Below are 10,381 nucleotides of genomic sequence, written 5' to 3' on the forward strand. Positions count from 1 at the left end.
TTCGGATTGTTGTAACTTTTTAAATATGAGTGACCAAAATATAAATTTATTAATGATTTAGTTACTTTAGGTGTAATTTACTAACTAGACTTTAATTACGGGCTGAGTCACTTGTCCAGGCACGAAGGTTTGCTCGAAAACTGAGAGGGTTTGGGTAAAAATACATATTTAAAAAATATATTTGGACAAAAAATAAAGTTTATTTTCTAAATGGTTTAAACATCGAGTAGGTTTTTTTGGCCGAAGTTTTTTTGTTACTGTTTTGTTGTCATTTTACTGTTATATTTTTATTATTTTATTGTTATTGTTTGGATATTGTATAACTGTTGTTTTATTGTTAATTTTGCTATTATTATAAAGACATTTGTTTGCTAAGCTACAACTATGTTTGTATTATTTAGTCTTACAACTTTACAAAAAAATCATTTTAACAACAAAAATGACGGAGGATTAAGATTTTAAATAAAAAAGAGTATAAGAACTCAATGTCTCAAAATTAAAATATATAGACTAAAATTTGAAGGTATAATGTTTTATTTGGCTTTACAACTTTATAAAAAAAGTCATTTTAGTCATCCTTTTAAATTTTTGTTTCTTTTATCTTTTAAACTTGGATTGTTTGTTAAATCACCTAAAAATGGATGGAAAAATAAACGTGTATTAACTTTGTTGATGTGATATCTATTGTGCATGTTATATCAGTAATTAATTAATTTTTTAAAAAATTAAAAAAGATTAAAAATATCTTTTTAATCATTTTAAAATAATTTTTATAAAAAATTTAAAAAATTAATTAATTCCCTATGTTATGTGACATTCAGATGACAATCTAAAAAATCAAAAAAATTAAATGAATTATTGAAATGATTTTTTTTTAAAATTAAAGGCTCAAATAAATTTTTTATTTAATAATAATAAAAAGAGAAAATAGAAATCATTTTTGGGCTTTTGGGGCTTTGTTCAAGAGATGTTTCAAACAAAACAAAGTATCTGTATTTTCAGCCCAAATTTTCCAACCACCAGGATTTTTCTCTCCATCCAAACAGCCACAAATTATCATCATCAAGGTCCTAAAAGAAACCCAACACTTTAGATCATTCTAGAAACTAATCCACGTGTCACCACCTAACCCTCACACACACCGCACGCAAACATTCACACTACTCCCTTTGTTTTCTCTTTTTAAGAAAAAATATAAAATCCTATAAACCCTTACTACGCTTTTTCCCCCTTATCTTCTTCCTAGAAGTCTATCCCCCTTTGACCTTCCCTTTTATTAGTTCACTCTCTCTTTTCCCTTTGGGGTTTTGGGTTTCTCTCAGTTTCTCAATCCCAATTGTTTTTAAAATGGCTTCTTCCACTGCTCAAATCCACGTACTCGGTGGCATCGGTTTCGCTTCTTCTCGAAAACCCAACCACCATGCACCCAGAACCGTTTTCTTCGGTCAACGACTTGGTAAACCGTCGCCGTTAAACGCAGCCTTCTTACGGTTAGCGAAAACCAATGGAAAACGGTACAATGTTGGGCCGGTTAGAGTTGTGAACGAGAAAGTGGTCGGAATCGATCTCGGGACTACTAACTCGGCGGTTGCGGCTATGGAAGGAGGGAAACCCACGATTGTTACGAACGCGGAAGGGCAAAGAACGACGCCGTCAGTGGTGGCGTATACAAAGACTGGGGATAGGTTGGTTGGGCAGATTGCTAAACGACAAGCCGTCGTTAACCCTGAGAATACGTTCTTCTCTGTTAAGAGGTTTATTGGGAGGAAGATGTCAGAAGTGGACGAGGAATCTAAACAGGTTTCTTATAAGGTTGTAAGGGATGACAATGGTAATGTTAAGCTTGAGTGTCCTGCCATTGGTAAACAATTCGCCGCCGAGGAAATTTCAGCTCAGGTACAGTTAATATTTAGGTTAAATTCTGCTATCAGTCCCTGTACTTTGCGGAGGTGATTGATTTAGTCCTTGCACTTAAATTTGTTCATTTTAGTCTTGCAACAGATGACAGTCATTAATCCAGTTAACTGGACTTTAGCGAGTAATATCTGACATGATATTATAAATATTATGATATACTTGTCCCTTCAGATTTTAGAATTATCAGAACTTAATGAATTTAACTGTGAGGACTGGAATTTTAAAATTTGAGAACTACAGGACTAAAAATGACTGAATCTACAACTTTTGTAAAGTATAGGGACTAATAGCATAATTTAAACGATAATTTACTTGATGTGTTTATTGTGTTCTATATTTAGTATATTTCTATGTTTCTATCGTTAATGGGTTGTTTTTACTTTTGGATGTAGGTTTTAAGAAAGCTTGTTGATGATGCTTCAAAGTTTTTAAACGATAAAGTGACAAAAGCTGTTGTTACTGTCCCTGCGTACTTCAATGATTCCCAACGGACAGCAACAAAGGATGCCGGTCGAATTGCCGGGTTAGAAGTTCTTCGGATTATCAATGAACCTACGGCTGCCTCTTTGGCATATGGGTTTGAGAAGAAGAACAATGAAACCATCCTTGTGTTTGATCTTGGAGGTGGTACTTTTGATGTTTCAGGTAATTTTGCCGACTTATATTCGACTTATATCCGAACATGGATTTGGGAATGTGATAATACATTAGTCTTGGAAATATTGAATGTACCTATATTGGACATAATATATGTTAATCGGAATCTCAGTGAATGAGTAAAAGTACACGGAGGTCTTTATACTAGGAGTCAGATTGTATTTTGCCTATTTACTAAAAAAGGGGTAAATTAGTCCATGTAGGTTAAATTAAAGAGTAAACTGGTCTGTTTTGTTAAAGTTTTTTATCTATTTTTGAAAAATTGGCGTGGCTAACAGTAGAAATGTATGGAAACTGAAGGACTAATTTACTTTTTGATATAGCATACAAGGGTTAATTTGCCCATTTTTTGAGCGGATTTCAAATTGCATTCCGAATCCTAATACAAGGATCTCTATGGTATTTTTTACCGGGGTGAATGTCAAATAAAGGGACATGGTAAAATTTTTTAAGTTTTTTCATGTGTTTGGAGTTTGTTTCAAGGTTATATCTCAAACTCATGTATTGGACACAAGTGAGAGGATACTAGCAAATGTTTGATTGTTCATGTGTTAATATGTTACAGTGCTTGAAGTTGGTGATGGAGTGTTTGAGGTGCTTTCTACATCTGGGGACACACATTTGGGTGGTGATGACTTTGATAAGGTATATTTATACTTGGACCGATGATTTTTTCTTTAATATTAATTGTATTTTTCAGTGCTGAAGTATGTTGTATATGTTATGTTTTTGTGTGCAGAGAATTGTTGACTGGCTTGCTGACAGCTTCAAGAGAGATGAAGGCATTGATCTTTTGAAAGACAAACAAGCTCTTCAGCGGTTAACCGAGACAGCTGAGAAAGCTAAAATGGAGTTATCATCTTTGACTCAGGCAAATATAAGGTAAAATTGTTTGTCTGTATTTTCTTCTTGTGCATACTAGTGATTGTGCATTTTCTACATTGTGTTAATAACGTAACCTTTTCGTTTTCCAGTTTACCTTTCATTACTGCCACGGCAGATGGGCCAAAACACATTGAGACCACCATTACCAGGGTTAAGTTTGAGGAATTGTGCTCAGACCTTCTTGACAGGTAGTTTTTATCATGCTAATCTATATATATATACTGTTTGGTCTCTATCGTGTTAATCATTGAAGGTGTTAAGTTTCGGTATCTAATATATGCTATAGGCTCAAGACACCAGTGGAGAATTCCCTTAGGGATGCAAAATTGTCCTTTCAAGACATAGATGAGGTTATTCTTGTTGGTGGATCAACACGTATCCCGGCTGTTCAGGAACTTGTGAGGAAGATGACCGGCAAGGAACCTAATGTGACTGTCAATCCAGATGAAGTTGTTGCCTTGGGTGCTGCAGTTCAGGTGTGTTTGTTGTTTACTTGCTACAACTCATCTTACTAATGTTAAATTCTTGTTTTGATGTTTACCGTCTGCCCCTATTGGTTGTAGGCTGGTGTTTTATCTGGAGATGTCAGTGATATTGTGCTTTTGGATGTGTCCCCGTTGTCACTTGGTCTCGAAACTCTTGGTGGTGTCATGACCAAAATCATCCCAAGAAACACCACACTTCCCACCTCCAAATCGGAGGTGTTTTCAACAGCTGCTGATGGCCAGACAAGTGTTGAGATCAATGTTCTCCAAGGTGAAAGAGAATTTGTTCGGGACAACAAATCTCTTGGCAGCTTCCGACTTGATGGTATTCCACCAGCACCACGGGGTGTTCCCCAGATTGAAGTTAAATTTGACATTGATGCCAATGGCATCCTTTCTGTAACTGCTGTCGATAAAGGAACCGGGAAGAAGCAGGACATCACTATTACTGGTGCCAGTACTTTGCCAAATGACGAGGTGTGCATTTAAATTTAAATTGCTCTGAAACCCTTTCCGATGTAAGTCTTGATGATAAACTGTTTGCTTGATTCTTCTGTTAAAATATACAGGTTGATAGAATGGTAAAGGAAGCTGAGAAGTTTTCAAAGGAGGATAAGGAGAGAAGGGATGCCATTGACACAAAGAACCAAGCTGATTCCGTTGTCTACCAGACTGAGAAGCAGCTGAAAGAGCTTGGAGACAAGGTTCCTGGTCCAGTCAAAGAGAAAGTTGAGGCAAAGTTACAAGAACTCAAGGATGCAATTGCAGGGGACTCAACACAAGGGATGAAGGATGCCATGGCTGCACTCAACCAAGAAGTTATGCAACTAGGCCAGTCACTTTACAACCAACCTGGTGCCGGAGGCAGCAGTGCAGGACCTGCAGCTGGTGGTGAAACCGGGCCTTCAGATTCATCAAACAAGGGTCCTGAAGGGGATGTAATTGATGCAGATTTCACTGACAGCAAGTGAAAAAGCTCGGTTTTGAATCATTCTGGGTATTGGTGTGAAAGGTGGGGGATTGCATTACCTGTCATTTTTGATCCATGGTGGTGAAAGAAAACAAATGGATTTAGGATTTAATAGAGTATGAAGCAGCATATATATATATAGAATGTCCAAATAGTAATTAATATAGGGTGTTAAGCCCTTCACTTGAACATTGTTTTGAATTGTTCAATATGCATGCCATTTCTTGAGTTTGACTCCTGGATTTAACCAATGTATGTTAAAATCTTTGGTGAAGAAGGAAGTGATTTTTTTTTTTTTATGAATCTCAGATTCATGGCAGGATTCAAGTATTATTGCATTGTATTGTTTTCTTACCGATAACCTACTTGTTGCAGTTGAATTTAAGTATTATTGCCCTGGTGCAGTGAGAAAATTATTAAAAGATCCTTTCATTTAAAAAATTGCAGGAATTTTGATTTAGACTTTACTGGCAGCGAGAGCCCTCTATTTTTTTTTCTCTCCAGAACCCTCCTTTCTTTTACCCCTATTTTTGCTGTCTTGGCCGCCTTGTGAGCAGCCAACCTGGCTTTAGGGCTGGCATCGCTCACATCTCCGACTGCTATAGTAAGTTCTTTTCCCTTTGCCTTTATTTTCGATAAAATAACTCAAGCAGAAGTACTTTTTGTGTGGTTTTCCTTCGCCGGTAAAAGGTGGTGGTTTGCTTCTCCAAGGGTTCTTTTTTCGTACTGTTAGGCTGCTTATAGTTTCCTCGACTGCTGTTTTTAACGTTCCAATAATTTAATTTCTAATACAAGTGTTTTCATGGTACTTTTACCATATGTTGATTATCAACATCTGAAGTCTTTAAGTTTTACCTAAAACCTAAATTTTCAGTGTTAAAGAACTAAAGAAGTTCACCTATGGCTGATTTCAAGAAAGATTGCTAGTCCATGTATAGCATGATATTTTCAACTAACATAATCCCATTCCTTTTGAAACTTCTTTGTGGTTCATCAAGCATATCCTTTGGCAACTACCTTCTTCTCCCTTTTAGATGTAAGGATGAAAGATGAAAGCTTTGAGAATTCGTTGGTTTTGCCTGTTAAATATTCGTTTAGTTGTATCTGGACAAAGTAACTACTTGAAAAAAAATAGAGATAGAGATCAGAAAATTGTTTGCACAGTTCAAAAATTTCCGAGATCTTAGAAAGTAATTCACTATATTCACTATAATAATCGCTACAAGTTGTGCTTTTAAGTCCAACACACTCAGCTAGTTACAGTCTCGCTCAATACTTCTAACTAAATAATTCCCCCTCTTAGTTTTTCCCTCTTGAAAACTTGGACACAATTCAGTTTACTTACAATTTTGCATTAAAAAACTAGTTCCTAATTTAACAAAAAAAAAATGCTCTAATTTGTACATACCTAAAGTATCAATACTTTTAATCAGGTATCGATGAAATTCACCTATGTTAAAGGGGCTAACAGTCACTAATTGAGGCATTAAATGGCTAAAGTATCCATACTCATGAAAAAATATTATCACCAATAATCCCCACAAGAGCATGAACCATCTTTAAAATGATGGTATCTGTTGATGTCTCTCAAAATAATTTCCCTGGACACAATTTTACTAATGAATTTGAATGCAGTATGGCAATCCATGCAGACTCTAAGATTCTTTTTAACTCTAATTGGAGCTCCTGCCGGAGTGGCAATCAACCCGAAGGCTACTGCAAGTTTTTCACTGTGGTGGTATAGAAGTTTTTCCTTTTCATCCCGTTCCACATCATGAAGATCAAACTCCACCTTGGGGATGTAGCCAGCTTTGCTCAAACGCTCACTTAGCTCATCAAGCTTTGCGTAGATTTCTTCACTCCAAACATGGCTTAGGTCTCCCGCTATGAAAGTGTATATCTTGTCTTTAACCTCAATCCAACTAACCCCGGGTTCTTTCTTCACGTTACAGTCTTTCATGAGTCTTCTCATCTTTGCTACATTATTCCACATGCCAACTGATGCATATATGTTAGCAAGAAGAACATGGGTACCGGATTTCTCTGGCTCAAGAATCAAAAGCATCTCTGCAGCACGTTGGCCAATCTCAACATTCTTGTGGATTCTAGCAGCACCAAGAAGTGCACCCCAAACTGAGCCATCCGCTTGGAAAGGCATGGTATTTACAAGTTCCATTGCCTCATCTAATCTCCTGGCTCGACCAAGTAGGTCAATCATGCAAGCATAATGCTCTTGCATAGGCTCAAATCCAAACAACTCCTTCATTGATCTGAAGTATTTTTGGGCTTCAGTAACCAAACCAGCATGGTTACAAGCACAAAGGACATTGACCAAAGTTATCTGATTAGGAGAAACACCATATTTGAGCATTTGATTAAAAACCCGTAGTGCTTCTTTCCCATGCCCATGTTGAGCTAGTCCTCCTATCATTGCAGACCATGAGACTATTCCTCTCTCAGGAATACTAGAGAATGCACGTTCAGCATCATCTATGCTTCCACATTTGGCATACATGTTCACGAGAGAATTTCCTGCAAAGTTATCATACATAAATCCATGCTTCAAGACATGAACATGCACTTGTTTCCCTTGTTCATATGCTGATAGATTTGCAGATGCATTTAGGAGTGAACTACAAACATATGGATCCGGCTCTATCCCTCTATCTAGCATTTCTAGATACAGCTTAAGAGCTTCTTCACCTTGTCCGGACTGAGAATAAGCTGTGATTATAGATGTGAAACCCACCAGATCTACAATCAAGCACTCTCTGAATATTCTTGTTGCATCTTCAAGAATGGCACATTTTCCATATGCATCAATAAGGCTGTTTACAACATAACGGTCAGACTGAAATCCTGATTTTGCAGAGAGTGCATGAACCTGTTTGCAAACATAGTTCACCTGCAAGCTAGCGACGGATTTGAGGACTGTCGATAATGTTGTTTGATTGAATCCAACTCCTGCCTCATGCATCAAAGGAAACAGCAATAGAGCTTCCATATCTTCCCCATTTTGTGAATGCGCAGAGATAACAGCATTCCATGCAATCAAGTCCTTGTCTGGCATCAAATTAAAAACCATTCTTGCATCATTCATCAAACCACTTTTCGAATACATGTCTATAAGTCCAACATGCACAAAAGGATCTGATCCTACATTCAGCTTTATCAAGTTACAATGCAACTGTCTGCCCAATTCCTTGAGACCAATGCCAGCACAGGCTTTTAGAGCACTCGACAAGGTAAACATATTTGAATGTGTTCCAGACAATGTCATTTGCCCAAAAAACTCTAAAGCAGAATCATGCTTATCATTAAGAACGCAACCAGCAATGAGAGCATTCCAAGAGACAATATCAGGTTTCGTCATCTCTTCAAACACGACAACAGCATCCTCAAGATTCCCTATCTTTGCATACATGTCCACAAGTGCATTCTTCGAGAAAGGATCTGAATCATAACCTAGCTTTATCAAGAACCCGTGAATTTTCCTTCCTTCACCACTATCCTCCAACCCAGTGCAGGCGTTTATCATGCTAGACAAACTAAATTCATTAGGCCTTATTCCACTCAAAATCATTTCACGAAACAACTCCACTGCTTCACCAAAGTAATCACTCTGCACATAACAAGAAAACAATGCATTCCATGAAACAACACTCCTTTCAGGTATATCCTCAAAGAGCCTCCTCGAATCACCAAATTTCCCGCATTTTGAGTACAAGACAACCAAACTGTTACCTACATATTCATCAGACTCGAACCCGTTAACCACCACAATTCCATGAACCTGCCTCCCTAACTCCAAATCCTTTGTAAAAGTACAAGCTTTTAGAACGCTAGGAAAAGTGAACTCGTTGCACTTAAGAACCAACAAATGCATATCATGGAAAGCCAAAATGGCATCTCTAGCAAACCCATTTTGGGCGTATCCAGAAATCAAAGCAGACCAAGAAACCAAGTCTGGTTCAGGACTTTCGTCGACCAGTTTCCTGGCATAGCCAAAAAGTTCACATTTTGCATACAAGCTGATCAAAAAGTTCCTACTTTTGGGGTCATTGGTTGAACCAAATTTGAGTGTATGGGCATGGATTTGCATGCCTGGATACAGAGTCTTGGAGGCATTGCATTTTGACAAGAGTTTAGAGTAGTAGGGAACAGAGAATGATGAGGGATTGGGATCTTGGGTTAAGCTGAGGAAAGGGTTGGATTTTTTGGCGCCGCTTGAAGTAGCTGAGGTTTGAAAACGGTGAAAAGAAGAAGGGTAAGATCGTTGGGGATGAGATTTTTGGCATTGGAGGGAATTGAAAATACGGATTTTCATCATTCATTTGTTCATTAACCTGGTATGGTTAATCTTCTCAACCGCAACTGAGGCCACTACTCCCGCAACAGCACTAACGAAAGCTTCAGCCATCTTTGCTTCAAAAATAATAAGCTTGAAATGTTAGAAAAAACTGTTAACCCTATATCAGAGAAGCGAAGAACAATTGTAAACGAAAAGCAATAGATGATTGAAATGAGTAAATGACACTCAAGATCCTTATACTATTATTATGTTTACGTTTTATCCATTTAACTTTAAAAAATTTTCTTTTTGTCTTTATTTTTGGACCCTTTTATAAAACTAACCCAAAAATTTAATTAATTACATAAATAATGCATAATTAAACACTTAAATGACCAAAAATCTACCGTAAATGTTGGTGAAGCCAAAGAGTTTGGCGCCACCAACATGCCATATCAGCAACCAGGATAAAAAAAATTAACTTTTCAGTGGAGTTGTGTAGAATGACGCTACTTAAATAAATATTAGAGAAATACTACAATTTTTAAAAAATGAAAGGACTTAAAATTTTTTTTAATGGAGCCAAATAAATTGGGGCACCAGCTTACAAAGTTACCCACCCCTTTTTTCTTTTAAAAATTTAAATATATTAATCCTTTTTTTAGCTATTAAAAAATATATTAAAATTTTAAAATTTTAAAATTGATTATATTTAAAATTTTTTTAATATGTTCAAAATTTTAATATACTTTAATATATTGAGTATATTAAAAATTTTAAATTGGTTATACTCAACATTTTCTTTAATATATTTAAAATTTTAATATATTTAATTTTTTTAAATTTTTTAAAAATTTTAAATATATTAAAAAATAATTTTCTCTTTACCTATTAAAAAATATATTAAAATTTTAATATTAGTTACACTTAACATTTTTTAAAAATATCTTAAATATATTAAAATTTTAAAATTGGTTATACTTAACATTTTTTAATATATTTAATTTTTTTAAGTTTTTTGAAATTTTAAATATATTTAGAAAATCCCTTTTTTCTTTACCTATTAAAAATATATATTAATTATATTAAAAATTTAAATATATTAAAAATTTAAAATTAATTATACTTAACATTTTTTAATATATTTAAAATTTTAGAAAAATTGAAAAAAAAAAG

At 35.5% G+C, this 10,381-nt stretch overlaps 2 protein-coding genes across 2 annotated transcripts; one reads left to right on the forward strand and one right to left on the reverse strand.

Moving 5' to 3' along the window:
• The first annotated feature begins 1,189 nt into the window (after positions 1–1,189).
• LOC107927450 (heat shock 70 kDa protein 6, chloroplastic) lies at positions 1,190–5,208 on the forward strand. Its single transcript, XM_016858502.2, has 8 exons — positions 1,190–1,896; positions 2,310–2,562; positions 3,140–3,219; positions 3,314–3,456; positions 3,549–3,647; positions 3,746–3,935; positions 4,023–4,421; positions 4,514–5,208. Exons 1-8 carry the CDS (start codon positions 1,348–1,350, stop codon positions 4,913–4,915), a joined length of 2,115 nt encoding a protein of 704 aa, XP_016713991.1. The 5' UTR covers positions 1,190–1,347; the 3' UTR covers positions 4,916–5,208.
• An 887-nt stretch (positions 5,209–6,095) lies between these two features.
• Positions 6,096–9,440, reverse strand: LOC107927449 (pentatricopeptide repeat-containing protein At5g04780, mitochondrial). The gene has a single exon (XM_016858501.2). It carries the CDS (start codon positions 9,242–9,244, stop codon positions 6,440–6,442), a length of 2,805 nt encoding a protein of 934 aa, XP_016713990.2. The 5' UTR covers positions 9,245–9,440; the 3' UTR covers positions 6,096–6,439.
• Positions 9,441–10,381: the final 941 nt, after the last annotated feature.

This window comes from Gossypium hirsutum, chromosome A02 (genome assembly GCF_007990345.1).
Source record: "Gossypium hirsutum isolate 1008001.06 chromosome A02, Gossypium_hirsutum_v2.1, whole genome shotgun sequence".
In the NCBI taxonomy this organism is placed as follows: domain Eukaryota; kingdom Viridiplantae; phylum Streptophyta; class Magnoliopsida; order Malvales; family Malvaceae; genus Gossypium; species Gossypium hirsutum.